The sequence below is a fragment of the Choloepus didactylus genome, chromosome 17 (assembly GCF_015220235.1).
Source record: "Choloepus didactylus isolate mChoDid1 chromosome 17, mChoDid1.pri, whole genome shotgun sequence".
Taxonomy (NCBI): Eukaryota; Metazoa; Chordata; class Mammalia; order Pilosa; family Megalonychidae; genus Choloepus; species Choloepus didactylus.
In genome coordinates this window covers 1,340,828-1,363,308 of record NC_051323.1, presented here as the reverse complement: position 1 = coordinate 1,363,308, position 22,481 = coordinate 1,340,828, and the positions used below count along the sequence as shown (strand labels likewise).

The 22,481-nt window shown below is 38.7% G+C and overlaps 1 protein-coding gene across 1 annotated transcript; it reads right to left on the bottom strand.

Moving 5' to 3' along the window:
• Positions 1-4,814: 4,814 nt before the first annotated feature.
• Positions 4,815-5,551, bottom strand: LOC119512860 (protein FAM204A-like). Its single transcript, XM_037807633.1, has one exon. It carries the CDS (start codon positions 5,528-5,530, stop codon positions 4,829-4,831), a length of 702 nt encoding a protein of 233 aa, XP_037663561.1. The 5' UTR covers positions 5,531-5,551; the 3' UTR covers positions 4,815-4,828.
• Positions 5,552-22,481: the final 16,930 nt, after the last annotated feature.

The window sequence follows — 22,481 nt, the reverse complement described above, 5'->3', positions numbered from 1 at the left end:
CTGTAGAGTTGTACCATTTAGAAAATTTAGATCCTGTACCAAATAGATATCTATTCCCTTGGTCTCATATGAAAGTTGAAGTTTTAAAACACAATCAGTTTCAACCTTTACCCTTTGGCCTGGCTTGCCCTGGTCTTAACCAGACCTGCTTCATTCATATCACTAATTGAAGTCTGGGCTCTTTTTCAGCTTTTTTTTTTTTTGACAGTGGCTGTATGCACTAATACTGACATCCATATCTGCCGAGCTCTAGCTCTGAGTTTCAGGTGTCTCAGAGATATGCGTTGTTCCAGAGACCAATCAGGTTATACGCTAGGGGATCAGCATCTCAAAGTTTAGAGACAGGCCTTACAATTCAGGGATAGAGTTAACTGCTGTAAGAACTTACAATCTAGGGACTATTACAATTATTGTGTCCACGTTAGGCTATGTTCTAAGATTCAATTCTGAGTTTACACATTGTAGTTAGTCCATATTGGTGAGGCATCATCCCTCTCACCATGTTTTCTCCAACACTTTTACTCCTATATATATATTTTCCTACAATTTTATAGAGTTATATTCACATACCATACATTTATCCACAGTGTACAATCAGTTGTTCATGGTATCATCATAAAGTTGTACATTTATCACCACAATCAGGTATTTGCTATTCTTTTTCCAATTCCGCCAGGTAACTAGTGTAATTAGGTGTTTGCTTTCAGCAATTTCTTCCTATTATATGTAGGCATTTAGGGTATATATTTCCCTCTCAACACTCCCTTCATGACATCCCATGCATTTTGTTCTCTTATATTCTTGTTTTGATTCATCTTGAGCTATCAGTTTTCCCATGCAAATTCCTCTTTGACACACTTGTTTGAGTGTGTTGTTTAACCTCCATAAATTTGTGAATTTTCCAGTCTTATTCCTGTTGTTGAATTCCAGCTAAATTCCATTATGATCAGAGAAAGAGCTTTGTATGATTATAATCTTTTCAAATTTCTTAAGACCTGTTGTTTGACCCAACATGTAGTCTATGCTGGATAATGATCCATGAGCAATTGAGAAGAATGTATATCCTGATGTCTTACGGTGCATTGTTTTGTATAGGTCTGTTGGATCTAGTTCATTTATCAAATTATTCAACTTCTCTATTTCCTTATTGATCTTCTGTCTAGACTTTCTATCTATTGATCTGAAAGTTTTATTGTAGTCTCAAACAACTATTGTAGATCCAGCCATTACTCACTTCAGTTTTGCTAGTCTATCCCTCCTTAGATGCATATATTTATGGTTGCTATTTCTTCTTTGTGGATTGCCCCTTTTATTAATATATAGTGTCCTTTTAATCTCTTATTAAAACTTTGCATTTAAAGTTCAATTTTTCTGATATTAGTATACCTACCCAGGTTTTTTTATGTGTGGGTTGCCTGGAATATCTATCCAGCTTTCACATTTAACCAAATTGTATGCTTGGGTCTGAGGTGAACCTTTTGTACACTGCATATAGATGGCTCATATTTTTTAATCCATACAACCATTCTGTGTCTTTTGAGTAGCTTAGTCCATTAACATTCAATGTTATTGCTGTAATGGTAGTACTTACTTCCACTATTTCATCCTTTGCCATTTAGGTGTCACACCTTATTTTGCCTCTTTTTTTACCCTTTAATTACACTTACCAATAATCTCAATTTTTACACTCTCCTTCAAGGGTCTCTTTCCTGTCCTTTCCTTTCAGCCTGAAAGTATAATCTAAATATTTCTTATAGCAGAGCATTCTTACTAGTGAGCTCTCTCAGGTACTGCTTAGTATTGAATATATTAAACTCTACCTCATTTTTGAAGAACAGTTTTTGGTATAGAGAAATCTTGGCTGGCAACATTTTTCTTTCAATACCTTGAATATATGCAATTGTCTTCTTGCCACTATGGTTTCTGATGTGAAATTGGTGCTTAGTCATTGGGAACCCCTTGCTCATAATGAATTGCTTTTCTCTTCTTACAGAATTCTCTCTTTCTTTTTGGCATTTGACATTCAGATTATTATGCATCTTGGAGTAGGTCTATTCATATTTATTTCATTTGGTTGTTCTCCTTGGACCTGGATGTAAATGCCGTTTATAAGCATATGGAAGTTTTCAGCTATTATTTGGTCAAGTTTTCCGTCTGCTCCCTTTCCCTATTTTTCTCCTTTTGGGAAACCCATGAAGTAAAACTTTGTACACTTTGTATGCACAATCAATTTCAAGAGACCCTGCTCAATTTTTCCCATTTTCTCTCAATGTATTTTCCTGTCTGTTTGACTTCATATGCTCTGTCTTCTAGCTCACTGATCCTTTCTTCTGCCTCTTCAAATCTGCTGTTGTGTACTAGTGTATTTTAAATTTCACTTAGTGTGCCTTTATTTCACATAACATCTTTTATTTATCTTTGCATGCTTTCAAATTCTTCTTTGTGCTCACCCAGTGTCTGCTTAATATCCTATATCTCTTTAGCCACCTTGTTGAATTTGTTTAGGAGACTTGTTTGAACACCTTTGATTAATTCTTCCAGATTTTGTGTCTCCTCTGACTTTTGATTTGTTTCTTTGACTGGGTGACATTTCTTGTCTCTTGATGTGTTTCATAATTTTTTGCTCAGGCTGAGAATAGTATTAACTTGCTGACTTTACTTTGATGGCCAGATTCTCTCTTGTCAAAGCTTTTGTTGTTGATTGTTTTTTTGTGAATGCTCTTCTTTGTCACTTCTTTCATCAGTATTATCCAACTAGAACTGGGACAGGGAGCCACAAGGGAGGCTTGTTCCAGTTCCTCAGAGTCCCAGGGAAAAATTTGGTAAGATGCCTAAATGTCCTTTATTCTGCTCCCCAAGTGTGCACTTTCCTGGTCTGCAATCATATGTCCCACTTCACCCAAAAAGCATTTTAGATGTCTCCCTGGGGGTGAACTTTCCTCCCCTGCAAGCAGATGGAGCTCAACAATAACTATACTGCTCAGCCCTATGAAGGCAGGCTATTTTTAGCTATTGGCACCAGAGGATGGCCTAGCCAGCCATGTGGGGTGGGTTAAAGCTGCCAGTGTTCCCAAAAAATCCAATTTTTTGGCCAAGGTCTCATACCACAGTAGATCGTATCCCATCTTGTCCCTTGTAGAATGGACCTCTGCTGCCCATTCAGTCTGGAGTTGCAAAGAAACAGAAGCTGGAGAAACAGATTCTTTCTGTCCTCAGGGTGGGGGATAGGATTCAGGAGCAATGTCTGAAGAAGTTACTCATGACCTCATCACAGCTTCTGCACCTCTCTGTTCTGCATTTTCTTGGGTTTTGCAGAACCCTTCCCCCAATCTCCAGAGTCCCAGTTCCATTATTGCAGGCAATTTTGGCCTGTCCCCTAGTTCTTTTTCTGGGAAAAAGTGAGCCCAGCCTCCACCTTTCCAGCCATCTTGGATCTTCATCTTCATCAAAAAGTTAGTCTTCTATACAAGAAATCCCTCCCTTTTTTTTTTTTTTTTTTTCATGATGAATTCTGTAAAATTTTATTTTCTCAATTCTGGTTTTTCTCAAAACTAAAATGGAAACAAGATGTGAGTTTTGGTCTCTTAAATAGCAATCAGTTATTCACTTATTCCAGAACACAGAAACATTAAACATGCCATCAATTAGTATGTTATTACTATTATAAGTCCAAAATAATAAAATAGTAATAATTATAATCATGACTCATTTTATATGTTCCTGAATTTATTTTATCAACCCAGAGAAAGTTCATGTTAGCTAGACAATAGAACCTCTGAAGAAGGCTGAGGGAAAGGTGAACTGAGGAAACCCATGACAAGCAGTTCTTCACCTCTGTTGAGCACTAAGACCAGGAGGTTGCCAAAATACCACGGGACTGCCAAAGAAATCACAACCTGCTTGCTGGCTTGTGCTATGATTTCTCAAAGCCCCTTCCAGTTAGGACTGAAATGCACAACTACTGAAGACTATGTCTCATGCTATCAGTCCTCTCTTTGTCCTGATTAATCTATTCCATCTTTTAAGGAGCAACAGGGAAGAGGAATAAACACAATCAAACCATGTTCTTAGAAAGTGCAAAGTTAAATTGTCCTGAGTTATAACTGTCTGCTTAATACAGTGTTCTCATCTAAGAACCATCTCATAATTTATTTAAAGAATGACACAGCTGAGAGAGATATTTAGGAAGACATTTCCAGGCAGAGCTGAATTTAAATCACCCTCCAAATACAAGTCTGTCCTTTTCTTTATTGAAATATTTTATCTGGATTTACATGAAAATTAATCAATTGATTTTACCAAATGACTGTGACATATCAATTCTACTGCCTCTAATAGAGTCAATAATTTTATAAATTAAGGTGATTATAAAGTCATTTGTAAAAACAGCATCAACTGAGACTTTCTTGCACTTATTACTAATCCATTATAAACAAATAACAATCTTAAAAACAAAAATTCTAGAATAAGTACAGTTAAACCAGTACAGACACAAAAGTACAAGGAGTTCATTGGTAATGCTATACCAAATGGATAAAAAGTAAAATTGATTTTATACTGTAAAGTTATACAAGTAAATAATAAAGCTCCTTTCATTTTTTCTTGCATACATGCTTAGATTTCTCATATAAATAACAGAATGCTCCATTTCATGCACTTCAATAGGATAAACCCCTTAGAAAAAGACTGAAAAGACTTGATAATCAACTCCCAAATTTTATGCATCTTTCATCTTTTATCAATTTCCTGACATTTAACATAAGCAGCAAAGTATTTTCAGTAAATTTAGCACTTAGGTCTAGAAAATGTCTTCAAGACCCCTGGCAAGTTACATATATTCCATGTTGTTTTTGGTTTCCCATCTCTTCTTTGCTTCAAACCCCCATGCAAGTTTCTTCTTTTTCTGAACAACCTGTGAATTTTCAGCAGCCTTCTTGGCTTTTACAAAATTGTGGCAGGCAACAGCTTTGGCAATTTTTACACCAAGCTCTCGAGTAGCTAGCTGGTTGCTGAGTTCCTCGGCTTTCTCAATATTCCACTCTTCCACAGCCTGGTCTATGCTCTTTTCAAGACCTGACTTCTCAATTTTTTTCTTTTTTACAGGGGGGTCAAACCTTTCATTGACTCCAAAATACTGAGTGAGTTCCTTCCACTGGATTTCATTTGGTAAGTGTTCACTATGAGATGTCTCTCCATTGTTCAATTTATCTTTCCTGGAGTGTTTTCTTTTTTTCCTCCTGAATCTTGAGGCTGAGTTTTCCTGTTCTGAATGTTTTTTATGCAATTCTTGAAATTTATTCCACATATTTAATGAAATTCCAGATGGACACTCTTCATATGCATTTACATTTGCCTCTGTTTCAGTTTTTGGTCCATTTGTAGGGAACTCTAAGATTTCTAATTTTCTAGTGGCCTGATATTCTTTATCTTCCTGTAAGTTAAATCCAGAGTTCTCTACTATGGCTTCATCTTCAGAGTTTGACTCAACATCACTTTCATTTAGGCCAGGAGGTAGCAGCCCACTCCACATCTTTTCTTTTTTTGCAGATTTGGTTCAGTCTCAACAGTTGTTGATTCTGTGAAACATCCTCACCAAAATATTCTCTCAGTTTATTAAGAGGAAAGGCTCTGGCATCTAACGGCTCCAACTGGAATCTTGACTCCACCACCCACTAGTGACATGAGGAAATCATTTAGTGTATCTGACTGTCAGTTTCTTCATCAGTTAGTCACTGGCCACCCAGCAGCCATCTTAAGACCCCTCCCTCTTTTCACAGTCCATCTCCTCATCATCTAAAATCATTTTTATCTGTTCCATCTTGAAAATAACCTCTTCTGAATCAATTTTCTCTCAACTTACTGATCTCCTTTTCTTATCTTGACAAACTGAGAAAGGAAGAAATGTCACAGCCAATGAAGAAAATGAAAAAGTTGATGGAGATAGAGAATCTGGAACAATTAAACTTAGTACCTTCCAAGTTTTTTGGCATACTTAGACAAGCAATGATTTACTCATAAATGAATCTTGCTTACATCACCATTGATCTCCCTACAAGTAAATCCTTATATGGAATTAAGGAATTGAACCAGGACCTCATTTTCATAATTTTATTTCTCTTCACTGTGCTAGTTTGGATGTATTATGTCCCTCAAAATGCCATGTTCTTTGATGCATTCTTGTGGAAGCAGACATCTTAGTGTTGATTAAGTTGGAATCTATTGATTGAGTGTTTCCATGGAGATGTGACTCAATCAAATGTGGGCAAGATGGTTGTTTGGATAATTTCCAGGGAGGTGTTACCCCAGCCATTCAGGGTGGGACTTAATTAAATCACTGGATCCACAGCTGGCAAACAGAAGGAGCTAGAGGTGCAAGTTATGGAGACATGTAGAAGATGGCCATTGAAAGCAGAGTTTTGCCAATGCTTTGGAGGTACTAGCCTGGAATCTGCCCCCACGATGCTGACAAAGAGACACTTTGGAGAACACCATTTTGAAACACAACCTGAGAGCAGCTAAGAGTGATATTTTGAAGAACTGCTACAGACTAGAGAGTAACATCCTGAGAGAAAGCCATTTTGAAACCAGAACTCCAGAGCAGATGTCAACCATGTGCCTTCCCAGCTAACAGAGGTTTTCCAGACAACATTAACCATCATCCAGTGAAGGAACCCAATTTTTGATGCCTTACCTTGGAAACTTTATGGTCTTAAGACTGTAACTATGTACTCAAATAAACCCCTAATTATAAAAGCCAATCCATTTCTGGTATTTAGCATTCTGGCAGCATTAGTAAATGAGAACACTCACTTTCTCTGACATCTTAGCCTACTGACTTCAAATTACTCTAGTGACTTCTTCTCCTAGTGCTCTGAAAATAGACATAAAAATTTAAAAAATGGCCCAACTCATATTTCATCTTGAGATTTCATCACTAGTCCATCTGGACTACTCCATAAATAAAAGTTTCTCCATGCCTTCTCATGATCACGCATTCTCAATTTCCCCTCACTTTTAATAAAAACATTTACATCCCAGTCATTTCCTAGTCTTTATATCCTGAATCTCCCTATTCACTAATACACAATATTGAAATTAGGCCAATGAATAACATGCTGATGGCCTTTAGGCTTTCAAGTGGAAGGAAGATCTGCAAGTCTTCCACTATAAATCAAAAGCTAGACATTAAGTATATCGAGGTAGTCTGGTTGAATGTTGAGATAAGCTGAAATCTAGGCCTTGTGAACCAAATGATTAAGCAAGTTGTGAATGCAATGGAAAGTTCTTGTAGGAAATTAAGCATAGTACTCAAGTGAACACACAAATTAAAAGACTGTGAAAATGCTTTATTGCTAATATGGAGAACGTTTTACTGGTCAGGAGAGTGGCACAAGCCAGCCACAATATTCCCTTAGGCTGAAGCCTAAACCAGAGCAAATTCCAAACTTTCTTCAATTCCCTGAAGGCTGTGAGAGGAGAAAAAGCTGAAGAAATGTTGGTTTTCCTTTCTAGCACAAGTTGGTTCATGAGGTTTAAAGAGAGAAGCCATATTCATATGTGCAAGGTGAAGCAACAAATGCTGATGTAGATGCTGCAGCAGGTTACCCAGAATATCTAGCTAACATTTTTGATGGATGTGGCCTCTCCTAACAATGGATTTTCAATGTAGATCATACAGCTTTCTATTGGATGAAGATGCCATCCATGGCTTTCATAGATGGAGAGGAGAAGTTAATGCTTAGTTTCAAAGCTTCAAAAGACAGAATTACTCTCTCATTAGGGGCTAATGTAACTGGTAGCTTTACTTTGTGGCCAATGTTTATTTACCATTCTGAAAATCCTAGGGCCCTTAGAGAATTATGCTAGATCTGCTCTGCCTCTGCTCTATAAATGACAGATGGGAGAGCTCATCCCTTTACATATGGTTTACCAAATACAGGCATACCTCAAAGATATTTCACGTTTCATTCCATACCACCACAATAAAAAGCAAATATTGCAATAAAGTGAGTCACAAAAGTTATTTGGTTTAGCAGAGCATAAAAATTATTTTATATTATACTGCAGTCTATAGAGTATACAATAGCATGATGTCTGAAAAATGCACACAACTTCATTAAAATGTGACCCAAAGACACAAAGTGAACATGTTGTTGGAAATATGATAGAAATAGACCTGCTTAATATAGGGCTTCCAAAATTGTTCAATTTTTTTTTTAAAAAAATGCAATTAAAATAGGAGTGAGATAAAATGTAGTGGGAAAACTGAAGTATGACTGTATTTTAAGCCCACTGTAAAGACCTACTGCTCAGAGAAAAAATATTCCATTCAAAATATTACTGCTCATTGACAATATATCTGGTCTCTGAGGAGCTCTGATGGAGCTGTGTGAGATTAATGTTGTTTTCATGCCTGCTAACATAACACCAAGTCTGCAGCCCATGGATCAAGGAGCAGCTTCAATTTTCAAGTCTTATTTATAAAAAATGATTTCATCAGGGTATAGCTGCCATAGATAGCGATTTTTCTGATGAACCTGTGCAAACTTAATGGAAAACCTTCTGGAAAGTATTCACCATTCTAGACACCATTAAGAATAGTGTTATTTGGGGGAGGGGATTAAAATATAAATACTAAAAATTGTTTAGAAGTTGATTCAAACCACATGGATGACTTTGAGAGATTCAAGACTTCAGTGGAGAAAGTAACTGCAGATGTGGTAGAAATAGTAAAGGAACTAGAGTTAGATTGGGAACCTAAAGATGTGACAGAATTGCTCCAATTTCATGACCAAACTTGAATGGATGAGGAGTTGCTTCTTATGGGTAGGCAAAGAAAGTGATCTCTTCAGATGGGATTTACTCCTGGTAAAGATGCTGTGAATATTGTTAAAATGATAACAGTGGATTTAGAATATTATACCTACTTAGTTAATAAAGCAGTGGCAGAATTTGGAAGGATTAACTCCTCTTTTGAGAGATCTACTGTGGTTAAAATGCTACCAAACAGCATCACATGCTACAGATAAAACTTTCATGAAAGGAAGAATCAATCAATGTGGCCCCTTCATTATTTAAGTAATCTTCAGTAATCAGCACCCTTATTAGTCAGCAGTCATTAGCACTGGGGTAAGACCCTCCACCAGCAAAAAGATTACACCTCACTGCAAGCTCAGATGATGGTTAGCATATTTAGCAAGAAAATATTTTTAAATTAAGGAATGTATATTTTTAAAGAAATAATGCTATTGATCACTTAACAGACCACACTATAGTGGAAATTTAAATTTTATATGCACTGGAAAAGAAAAACAATCATGTGGCTTGCTTTATGATGATGGTCTGGACTCCAACCCCCAATACCTGTGAGGAAAGCCTATATAGTTGCATTTCAAGTAGAAAATTTCCAGAAGAATGCACAAGAAATAATTACAGTGTTTACCTCTAGACTAAAATTCAGACTGGGGGTCTGAATGGGGGAATATTTATTTTGCATTACATATTTCTTTATAAAACTAGAAGTAAATGAGGCTCTTTATTGGTTAGAATAAAGATAAGAGAAATAAAGTACAGGAAAATTGCTAGTACACTACTGTTTGTAGAGGGATTTCTAATCCATTATGTCCTCTGCACACAACATCCTGTAAAGGAGGCAGGGCAGAGACTGTCACTCCTATGTTAAGGTTTTGGATGGCAGTGCCATCATAGACATGAATGCAGGCATCTACTGCAGTTTCCTTAGACCCTCAGCCTCTTTCCATGCATACAATGCACCTCACTCTGCCCTTTAGTTGTCTATGAGTTTCCCCAAATACATCTCTGAAAACTCACAGCCACTTGTAGGCTAGGGAGGGAAGAACAAGCAAATGCCTACACAAAGCAGAGCAATGGGATCAACAGTTTCCAGACCATGCACAAGGTCTGGGGAGAAGAAGGAAGATAGAAAAGGTAATGAGAGAATGAAAGAGGGAGAACAGTGTGAGAAAGAAGCATCAGATGGCTAAAATTCTACTGGTACCTGCATGGAAAAGAACCCACATATTTCAAGCTCTCCTTCCTTCCCTCACTGCTGTGCTTGAGACATAAGTTCCTGGTTCCCTTGCCCAATAATCTTTGATATTCCCTTGAGCCAATTTATCTGTAAGAAGCTCAGTAGTATTCTCCCAGTAAGATTTTCCCTGAGTAGAACAGGTTTTGAGACCCAATAGATGAGTTTTGTGTGTAAAGAAAATAACAGGGTCTCTAAGTCAGAAGGAATTGGCCTGCTGCCAGTTCCTTGAGCAGTTGTTCAATCATGCTAAATTTCTGCTTTCTCTGCTTGAAAAAATGGAGGTGGCAGTGCTTAAGCCTCAGGATTGTGGAGAAAATCAAGTGAAGACTCTAAGCACAATGTCTAGCACTTATGGACTCAATTTTTATATTTCCTTTTTTCCCTACCAATTGATGTGTTTGTTCCTGTACTTGCTGTATTATTCTTGTACCCATATTGGGCACCATGGGCTTTGCTTGGGAACTATGAGAGAAGCCTGGCAGAATCTTACCTGGATGAAAACACAAAAATGACTCCAAGAACCATCTTACTTAGAAAAAGACAAAATGTGGAACAGAGAGATCATCCATGTCATGCAGGCAGCAAATAGTTTCCAGACATGAAATAGAAAAGAATCATATGATGGCCTCCAAAAGTAAGCCTAAAATTGTATTTTGAAAGATGGGAACTCACATAAGGAAACTCTGAGTAGAATAGAACACATTCTTTAATACAGAGCTTGGGTAAATTAAATTTTCCTTATTTTTCTATAGCATTTTAGTCATGAACACATGGTAGATGCTGTTTCCTGCATAGTTCTGTCTGTTGATGCTAACGTTATCATTCTAAAGTAAGTTACAGGGACAGAAAATTATTGAATATACAAATTATAGGTAGCCACCACTATCCTTGAGAAACTCCAATATTGGAAATTTGAAAGCCAATTGCTTAAGAGTGGTGTCCCAACCCCAAATGCACAGCAACCAGGCACAAGTTTTAGTAATTATGACAACAAAACACATAAAAAAATAAAACATATAGACATATTTGTCTTTTTAAAAATTTAAAATTTGTGATTATATTGGAGCACCATCAAGAAAATGTAAAGACAACTTACACAGTGGAAGAACATACTTGCAAATCATAAATCTGATGAGATTTATAGAATATATTGAAAACACCTGAAACTCAACAGTTAAACAAAAACTAACCCACTTAAAAATGTGGGGAAATATCTGATAGACATTTCTCCAAAGAGGATACACAAGTGGCCAATAAATATATAAAAATTTGTCCAACTTCATACATAGTCAGGGAAAGGCAATCAAATCCATGATAAAAACCCATTTTACTCCCTGTGACAGTTAATTTTACATGTTACCTTGGCAAGGTTTTGGTGTCCACTTGTCTTGTCAAACACTGGTGTAAATTTTACTATGGTAGTAACTTTGTAGAAAGGATTTATATCTATAATCAGTCAACCTTAAATAAAGGAGATTACCCTCCATGATGTGAGTAGGCCTTATCCAAACAGTCATAGGTCTTGACATTAAGAATTGATGATTCCAGAGATCAACTCTTACCTGAATTTCCAGCATCCTAGTACATTAAGGAATTCAGACTCAAGACTTGAATATCATTTTTATTAGACATTCCCTCCTTGGCTGGCCTTGCAGAGTCCTGATTTGTCTGCCTCATGCACACACACACACAAACATATATACATATATATATATATATATATATATATATCCTGTTAGTTGTCTTTCTCTGGAGAACCCTGATTAACATACACCAGTGGGATGGCTACCATTAACAAGAACTGATAAATCTTGGTGAGTATGTAGAGTTTTCCAACTGTCATAACTTCTGTTGGAAGCATAAAAGAAGGAAGTCACTTTGGCTAACACTCTGTCAGTTCTTCAAAAAGTTAAATGTAGAGTCACCTTATGACCCAGCAATTCTACCCAAATGAAATGAAATTTACCCAAGTGAAATGAAAATGTATCTCCACAAAACACTTGTTCATGACTGTAAATAGTAGCATTAAACATAACAGGTCAAAAAATAAACAGTATAAATGTCCTTCAACTGATGAATGGATTAAAAATTTTGGCATATCAATACAATGGAATATTATCGGCTTTTAAAGTAAATGATGTATTGATGCAAGCTACATCGATGAACGAGAAAGCATTATGTTAAGTAGAACAAGCTAGACACAAAGCTGCATATTGCATGATCCCTTATATGAAATGACAAAAATAGACAAATATGTGGAGGAAATCGGTATAGCTGTGGTTGTCTAGGAAAGAAAGATTTCAGTGGAAATGCAGAGTACTATTGGTTATGAGGTTTCCTTCTGGGGAGATAGTGACCAAAATGTTCTAAAATTTGAAAGAGATTTGGGAAAGCTTCCCCTGTCTTCCCATCAGCTTAAATTAAACCATCTTTTCCTCTTCAGCCAGGTTCAGTGTGGCTTCTATTAGCTGCACTGAGGAAAAAAACCCATATTTGGGGAGTGCTCCCTCTTCAGGTTGGCAAACATGAAGGTATGAAAACATCTGAATGACATGGTGCTAGTTGGATTCCTGGACCTCTAAAGTAAGACACTTGTGAGTCTCAGCTCTATGATCAAGAAAGACACTTTTTTCTGATAGTTGGATAGGAGATTCTCTTGCCCTGGACAGCCAGGACCCCAACAGCAGCTGGCTGTGGAGGAAAACAGGTTGGTGAGTGAGTGTGGATGTCTTGTGAGCATGGGCAGGACTTGTTTTCTTTCATTTGTGGGCCCTGCTTGTTTCTTCTTCAGTGATGCAAATTCCTGACAGAGCTGTAAGCAGGATATGGCACTTGGATTGGGCAATTGGTGGCTGTAGATTCTTGGAAATCTATTTCTAGATGGTGCATGGAGAAATATCCATTGAGTTTTGGTTTTGCTAGAAGCAGCCCTTGGCATTAAGGGAGGTTACTGAATTTCATTCCTAGTTTTACTTGACTGCTTAGTAGCACATAAATTTATGCCATAGCTGTTTTTGGAGGATGTATCCCCAAGCATAGAGGAATAGTCATTGAAACTTGGTCATCTAAAACTTGGTGTGACATTTAGGTTCATGTGTCAACTTTGCCAGGTGTTGGTACCCAGCTGTCTGGTCAAGCAAGCACCAGACTTGAGATTAGGCTGAAGTTACTGATATGGGCCCACTAACCATTGCTGTGAGGATGTTTGTGGTTGGTTAATAAGCCAACAGGTTGGTTTATTAAATCATCAATCAGTTGGCTGCAGCTGTGACTGATGACATCAATGAAGGGCATGTCTTCCACAATGAGAGAATACAGTTGGCTGGATTTAATCCAACTAATCAGTTGAAGACTTTTAAGTGAGACAGATAGAGGGCCTTCACTTTTTCTTCCTTGACTGCCCAGTGAAGTATATCCTGAGGAGTTTGTTGAAGTTGTCAGTTCATTTCCTGAGTTCATTGAATACATTCATCAAAGTTGCCAGTTCATTTCTTGAGGAGTTCATTAAACATCTTCATTGGAGTTGCTAGCTTGCTGCCTACTCTACAGAATTTGGGCTCATGCATATGCACAGTTCTGTGAGACACTTTTATAAATCTTATATTCATATATATCTCTCATTGATTCTGTTTTCCTATTAGTTGTAACTAATACAACTTGGTACCAGAAGTGGTTCTTGAGAAACAGAATCTTAAAATGGGCTTTTACAATTTGTTTTTACTCTGATTAGATTCAAAGTCACTAATGACCATTTCCAGTAATTAAGAGGGCACCAACAGTCCATGGTGTGAGTTGGCAAAGGAGATACACAAAATAGCAGCATTTGATTCTCCTAATCATACTCTTGTATGAAGCAAGGCTCTGGGTCACAGTGTTTTTGACACCTTCACAGAGTTTTACAGAATTGAGAGGTATAATGATGTTGGCTGGCTGCTCTTAGATACATTGGATAAAGTATTAAGAGAAAGGGATGAGTTAAAGTCTTCAAATTTAAAACTTAAATGCCACATGTCATATGTAAAGGTTTCTATGTGTGCCCTAAAAGAAAATCTTATTTCCTGTGGCTGCAGACTTGAGATTTCTGAAAACCAGATGTAGACTGTCATCGTGAAAGTAGCAGATTTACAACATAAATTAAAATCTCAACCTCTCAGTGTCTCTGCTGTTAAAGTTAAGGCAGTGATTGGAAAAGAATGGGATCCTGAAACTTGGGATGGGGACATACGGATTGATAATAATTGCAGTGAAGACATTGGAAGCCTGGATTCTGCTGAGTCATTGTTAGATTTACCTGTAGAGGGCTGTCCTGGGGAAATAGCTTCCCCACCTCCAGTCTGTTCTAAGGAGTCTGCCATCCAACCTCCACCTAAAGAGATTAACCCTTCAGTGCCTGCTAATCCTGTAGTCACCTCCCCTGAGAAAGCAGCCCTTACTCCTCTGTCTGGAGAGATTATTCCTGATTTACAAGATGAAAATGCAACAGAATGTCCTGAAGTAAATGGCTTGAGCAATACTTCTAATTCTTTTCATGACCCACCCCCAACACCAGTCTTTGCTTCAAGACTATAACTAGATAAAAGTCCCAAAAGGCCATGAACAGTGAAGTACATAGTGTGACCCATGAGGAAGTGCTATACTCCAAAAGAACTGTATGAGTTTTCCAACTTATACAGACAGGAACAAGAATATGTGTGGGAATGGATATTAAGAGTGTGGGATAATTGTTGAAGGAATATAAGGTTGGATCAGGCTGAAATTACTGATATTGGCCCACTAAGCAGAGATTCTAAACATGGATCAAAATGTGGCCAGCACTACAGGAGGTTGAAATGCCAGAACTGCAATGGTATAATGTAGAGGGGATTCAAAGGCTTAGAGAGATTGGAATGTTAGAGTGGATTTATCATGGAAGTCTGGCTCACACACCCCTGGAATGTCCAGAGGACACATCCTTTACCAGGATTGTGAGGAATAAATTTGTGAGACTAGCTCCATCATCCATGAAGAGCTCTGTAGTTGCCCTTCTCTGTAGGTCAGATATTACTGTAGAAACTGCTGTCACTGAGTTGGAATCCTTAAACACAATAGGGATAATTGGATCCCAGATTGGCAGAAGCCAAGTGGCTACAGTTAATTGTCACAGACAAGGTGGGCATGGCTCCCATAATGGAAAACAGGCTCAAAGCAGTACTCAAGATAACCTGACTCACAGAGACTTATGGCATTGGCTAGTAGATCATGGAGTACCTAGCAATAAAATAGATGGGAAATCAACTAAATTCTTGTTTGAACTACATAAGCAGAAGAATTCTAGGTCAGGTGAACAAAAGTCTCCCTTGAATTACAAAAACAGTGAGTTATGGCTCCTTAATGAATTCCCAGACTTGAGACAGTTTACAGAACCAGAGTCCCTTGACTGAGGGGAAGGCCAGGTATGCTTGAGGAAGGACCCTGTTACACTGCCAAAAATTTGTACTGCTAATCTTCCTCCCAGACTTCCCCAGGGGGACCTATGGTCTTTTACCAAGGTAACTGTGCATTGGGGAAAAGGGAATGATCAGATACTTTGTGATTTTTAGACATTGGTTCAGAAGTGACATTAATCCCAGGAGACACAAAACATCACTCTGGTCCACCAGTCAGAGTTGTTGATGGATTTTTAGCTCAGGTCTGTCTCACAGTGGGTCCAGTGGGTCTCCACACCCATTCTGTGATTATTTCCCCAGTGTCAGAATGCATAATTGGGATAGATATACACAATTGACAGAATCCTCACATTGGTTCCATGACTCATGGAGTGAGGGCTATTATAGTGGGAAAGTCCAAGCAGAAGCCACTAGAACTGCCCCTGCCTATCAAAATACTAAACCAGAAGCAATACCAGACTCCTGGAGGAATTGCAGAGCTTAATGACACTATTAAGAACTTGAAGGATGCAGGAGTGGTGATTCCTTCCACATCCCTGTTCAACTCTCCTATTTGGCCTGTGCAGAAAACAGATGGGTCTCAGAGGATGACAGTGGATTGTTGTAAGCTTATACAGGTGGTGATTCCAATTGCAGCTGTTGTTCCAGATGTGGTATTGCTTGAGCAAATCAACACATCCCCTGGTACCAGGTATGCAGCTATTGATCTGGCAAATGCTTTTATCTCAATTGCTGTTAGTAAGAACCACAAGAAACAGTTTGCATTCACCTGGCAAGGCCAGTAGTTTACATTTACTGTGCTACCTCAGGGTTATATCAACTCTGCAGCCCTATGTCACAATATTGTCAGCAGGGATCTTGATCATTTCTCCCTCCCACAAGACATCACACTGGTTCATTATATTGATGATATGTTGATTTGTACTAGTTAGCAAGAAGTAGCAACTACTCTAGATTTGTCAGTATGGTATTTGTGTGGCAGAGGATGGGAGATAAATACAACAAAAATACAGGGGTCTTCCACCTCACTAAAATTTCTAGGTGTCCAGTGGTGTGGGGCCTGTCAAGATATCCCTTATAAGCTGAAGGATAAGCTGTTGCATCTGGCCCCTCCTATGACCAAAAAAGTGGCATAATGCTTACTTGGCCTCTTTGGATTTTGGAGACAGCATATTCCATATTTGGGTGTGCTACTCTGACCCATTTACTGAGTGACCAGAAATCTTCTAGTTTTGAGTGGGGACCACAGCAACATGAGGCTCTGTGACAGGTCCAGGCTGCTGCACAAGCTGTTCTGCCACTTGGACCATATGATCCAGGTGACCCAATGGTGCTGGAAGTGTCAGTGGGAAATAAAGATGCTGTTTGTAGCCTTTGGTGGAATCCTGTAGGAGAATCACAGTGCAGGCCCTTAGGATTTTGATGTAAAGCTTTATCATCTTCTGCAGATAACTGCACTACATTTGAGAAATAGCTGTTGGCCTGCTACTGGGCCTTCATAGAGACAGAACAATTAACCATTAGCCACCAAGTTACCATGAGACCTGAGTTACCTACCATGAGCTGGATGTTGTCCAACCCACCAAGCCATAAATTTGGGCATGCACAGCAGCACTCCATCATAAAACAGAAATGGTATATATGAGATAGAGCTCAAGTGGTCCTGAAGGCACAAATTACATGAGGAAGTGGCCCAAATGCCCATGGCCCCTACTCCTTCCACCTTACCTTCTCTTTCCCAGCCCACAGCTATGGCGTCTTGGGGAGTTCCTTTCAACCAATTGATTGAGGAAGAGAAAACTTGGGCCTGATTTACAAATGGTTCTGCCTGATATGCATGCACCACCCAAAAGTGGACACCTGCTGTACTGCAGCCCCTTTCTGGGATGTCCATGAAGGACAGTGGTGAGGGGAAATCCTCCAGTGGGCAGAAACTTGAGAAGTGCACCTGGTTGTTCACTTTGATTGGAAGGAGAACTGGCCAGTGGTGCATCTGTATACTGATTCCTCGGCTGTTCCTAATGGTTTGGCTGGATGGTCATGGAATTGGAAGGAACATGATTGGAAGATTGGTGACAAAGAAGTCTAGGGAAGGGGTATGTGGATAGACTTTTCTGAATGGGCAAAGGACAGGAACATATTTGTGTCCCATGTGCATGTTCACCAGAGGGTGACTTCAGCAGAAGAAGATTTTAATAACCAAGTGGATAAAATGACCCATTTGATGGATAGCAATCAGTCCCTTCCCCAGCAACTCCTGTCATTGCCTAATGGGCTCATGAACAAAGTGGTCATGGTGGTAGGGATGGAGGTTTTGCATGAGCTCAGCAAGACTGACCTGGCCACAGCCACTCTTGAGTGCCTGATCTGCCAGCAGTAGAAACCTACACTCAGCCCCCAATATGGCACTATTCCCTGAGGTGATCAGCCTGCTATGTGGTGGCAGGTTGATTACATTGAACAACTTCCATCATGGAAGGGGCAGTGATTTGTTCTTTCTGGAATAGACACATGCACCAGATATGGGTTTGCCTTCTCTGCACAAAATGCTTCTGCCAAAACTACCATCTGTGGACTTACAGAATGCCTTATCCACCATAATAGTATTCCACACAGCATTGCTTCTGACCAAGGAACCCACTTCATAGCAAATTAGGTGAGGGAGTGGGCACAAGCTCATGGGGTTCTCTGGTCTTACCATGTTCCCCATCATCCAGAGGCAGCTGGGTTGATAGAACAGTGGAATGGCCTGTTGAAGACTCAATTATGGTGCCAACTAGGTGGCAATATCTTGCTGGACTGGGCAGTGTTCTCCAGGATGCTGTGTATGCTCTGAATCAGCATCCACTCTATGGTGCTATTTCTCTCATAGTCAGGATTCATGGGTCCAGGAATCAAGGAGTGGAAACAGGAGTGGCACCACTCACTATCACTCCTAGTGATCCACTAGGTAAATGTTTGCTTCCTGTCCCTGCAAGCTTAATATAACTGTGAAATCTAAGGAAATTAAGGAGAATGAACATTTAAATCCCATTCTTAAGCATTAAGAGCAAAAGCTTAAGTCTTTGTTCCAAAAGGAGGAGTCCTTCCACAAGGAAACACAACAATAATCCCATTGAACTGGAAGTTAAGACTGCCACCTGTCCACTTTGGGCTTCTTATGCCTCTGAATCAACAGGCACAGATGGGGATTACTCTACTGGCTAGGGTGATTGATCCTGATTATCAAGGAAAAATAGCACTGTGACTACAAAATGGAAGTAAAGAAGAGTTTTCCTGGAATGCAGGAGATCTCCTAGGGCATCTCTTAGTACTACCATGCCCTGTGATTAAAGTCAATGGAAAACTGCAACAACCCAATCCAGGCAGTATTACCAATAGCCAAGAAACTTCAGGAATGAAGGTTTGGATCACCCCACCATGCAAATAACCATGGCCAGCTGAAGTACTTGCTGAGGGTAAAGGGAACATGATATGGGTAGTGGAAAAGGTAGTGATAAATATCTACTATGGCCATGTGACCAATTGCAGAAATAAGGAATATGATGGCATGAATATTTCCTCCTTGTTTTATGAGCATGTTTGCATTTGTTTGTAAAGCAAGCATCTTTGCTTTCTTCTCTGTCTTATCCCTTTATCATATGGCATAAGCTGTATTGTTCATTTTGCTTTATTTAAGCTAAAGGAAATCAATTTTAAGAGTTAATGTCACCCAAGGACTTGCACCCTATTCTGGAGAGATTTAGTGCATTTCCAGTTATATGCTGCACAGCAGAGTATTGTTAGGTGAAACACATGTCTGTTATTGTTCTCTACTTAGAGATAAAGTATGGTTTTTTGTGATGTGTATAACTGCCTTGTTGACAAGGTGTGGACTGTGATGGTTAGGTTCATGTGTCAACTTGGCCAGGTGATGGTGCCCAGCTGTCTGGTCAAGTAAGCACTGGCCTAAATGTTGCTGTGAGGTCATTTGTGGCTGGCTAATAAACCAACATGTTGGTTTATTAAATTATCAGTCAATTGGCTGCAGCGGTCACTGATGACAACAAAGGACATGACTTCACAATGACAGAAGGCAGTTGGCTAGATTTAATCCAATCAATCAGTTGAAAACTTTTAAGCAAGACAGATAGAGGATGTTCACTTCTTCTTTGACTGCCCAGTGAAGCATTTCCTGAGGAGTTTGTTGATGCTGCCAGTTCATTTCCCAAGGACTTCATCAAACACATTCATCAAACTTGCCAGTTCATTTCCTGAGGAGTTCATTGAACATCTTCATTGGAGTTGCTAGTTTGCTGCCTGCCCCACAAAATTTGGACTTGTGCATACCCACAGTTTCATGAGACACTTTTATAAATTTTATATTCATTGTCTTCATTGATATCTCTCATTGATTCTGTTTCCCTAGAGAACCCTAATACACTGGGCATTAATTCTTGTTTTTGTATGTGTGTGTGGTTTGGTTAATTTTTATTGTGTTTTGTTTTGTTCTACTTTGTCTCAAGTTATCTAAATTGTATTTAAAAATGGGAAACAATATAACTGTGAAATCTAAGGAAATTAAGGAGAATGAACATTCAAATCCCATTCTTAAGCATTAAAAGCAAATTGGGTATAAGCCCATGACAAAAATATAGCTGCTTGCAAATTAATTTGGCCTCAGGATAAATTAGACAATAGCCAAAAGTGACAAAATCAGGGATCAATAAAATGAAATGCTGTTTTACAGCTTTTTAAAATAAAATGCTATTTTATAGTAGGGGATAAAATTCTGTAAGTACAGTGTTTTATGGCTCTATCTCAGATTAAAAAGCTAGAGAGAAAATGTTTTCCACATGACATTTTACCTATCAGCAAAACCCTTAGCCTTTCCTTGAAAGCTCTTGAGCTTATTGCTCCAGGAGAAGTAAAAGAGGGCTCTAGTTTCCATGTGAAAAACAATCAGACTGAAGGTTCTGACTTCCAAGCTAGAAAGTAGCCAAGTCCTCTGTGCCTCAGGTTGTGGAACACTTGGAGAACCTGACCTCCAGGATAAAACAATGATCATTCTCTTACATTCCCTCATCCTTGTTTTTAAAAGAACAAATCCCTATTAATGGCTTGTGTTAAAATTCTACACTTAAATTATTAAACATGAAAACTTTTTATGTATTACTTTAAGTGACATAACAATGGGACTTAGTCTAAAAAGTTCACTTGAAAGGAAGTTTTAGCAACTGTAAAGCAAGTTCAGTTTAGCTATACATTTGTACTCTGTAACTTTTATAGTTCCTTGTGCTACTTTGGTTGGACAAAATCTGTAGAACCTATTAACGTCTATTGGTTCACTTTCCTAAGAGCTAGTGGAAACTGGAAATAACAAAAAAGGTTACAAATGACCAATCCTTTGTAAATTTGTTAATCTTTTTCCATAGTTTCCTTTTGATGTAGCACTAAATCTGGAGAGAATTGCTTATGCTGCAGAGTACAAATATCCCACCCCACCATAAAGCCTTAGAATGTTTTCAGTGGTATTGTCAGTATATTGTCAAATTCATTGAATCTCCTTTTCATTATAATGAGACATTTTTATTTAATATAAATTAAATGGTTTACTGTTTGTTAGTACAATAGCAGCCTGATTTCCAGTGTAAACCTGAGGGCAAGTTCCTAACAGTAGGTAAAATAATTGAATGGCCATTCATAGAGTTTAACTTAATGCAAAATATAGTTAAAGAAATGGTACAATTAAAAACTAAACAAGGAAATGTTTAAGGCTATGAGTGTGGTAGGAAAACCCTCTCCAATTCTGCTCAGCCTAATAGACATATAAATGCTGTAGTCACCCAGGATCCAGAGGGGGTACCCTTTTTTTCCTCAGTTCAAATGCCTACTGCTCCTGCATTTCCCCAACCCCTGCAGCCAGCATCTATGTTTTTTGTGGGGTCTGTAAACTGCATTTTCCCAGGCATTTGGACTGAGCCTGCAGCTGTTGTGTGTATCCTCCCTAAACTTTTCTGCCAAAGTCCACCACTTTGGCTGTCTCTTCTCCCCAACCTTAATTGGGAGAATGCAGACAAGCATGGGATCCTTTGAATTTCCCCTGAAATGGCCTTCCCACATCATATCATGAAAGATATGAATTTTAGGCAGGGTGTCTCTACCTCTGGAAGGCAAAAGCAGGGACAGTATCCTCTCCAACAAGGGCCAATTGAAATATTTGTCAGTGCTCCTGACATTTCATCAAAAGTTACAGAGGGTTGAAGATGAACTTAAGTTGCTAATCTCAATGCTGGTGGAATTGTATTTAAAGTGTTCTATGATCCTGATGCACCTCAAGGGAAGGACAGAAGGAAAACTATCACCTATAAAGCTAGCTGAAATACTAATGTATTGGGAGGCATCCTGAGTAAAACATTTCAGCAGCAAATGAAAATCTGTGAATGTTAAGACCCATGCAGCCCTAAGGAAACTGATGTGCCCCCAACAGTGTGCATATTGCAGGTGGAGGGATGTTAAAAGTAGGAATGCTTCAGCTTGATGCAAAGGGAAACAGGCAACTCCAGCAGTACAGTGTCTGCCACTGACAGGAGACTAGGACAGTGATCTGTAGTAATGGGACCCAAGGGCACTATCCATCAATCAGGAAATGATCTCAATCACCCACAAAGAACTTTGGGTCTCATACCAAGTGGGTAAAAAATTAGTAAATTATCTGGTAAACATGAGACTTAATTGCACTCAAATCAGTCCTTGTTATGGACATGTCTGAAATTGCTAAAGACTTCTCACATCATCAACAATGCCAAATTAAAAAGGGTCAATTGACTTAAAATTTCTTTTCAAGCCTCCTTCTCTCTCTCATGTGGTGAAATGAATTTACAAGTTCTGCTTAAGAAGCAGGCCTACAACCTGCATTAAAAGATCCAGGCAAGCCACAACTGCCTAATGAAGAAAAGCCATGAAATATCCTTGATGTGATCCAGAGATATACAAGAAGTCAGAGTATGATTGTGACTGAACAT

Coding starts and splice junctions, on each gene's coding strand:
- LOC119512860 (XM_037807633.1), bottom strand. CDS start 5,530: ATGTGGAGTGGGCTGCTACCTCCTGGCCTAAATGAAAGTGATGTTGAG.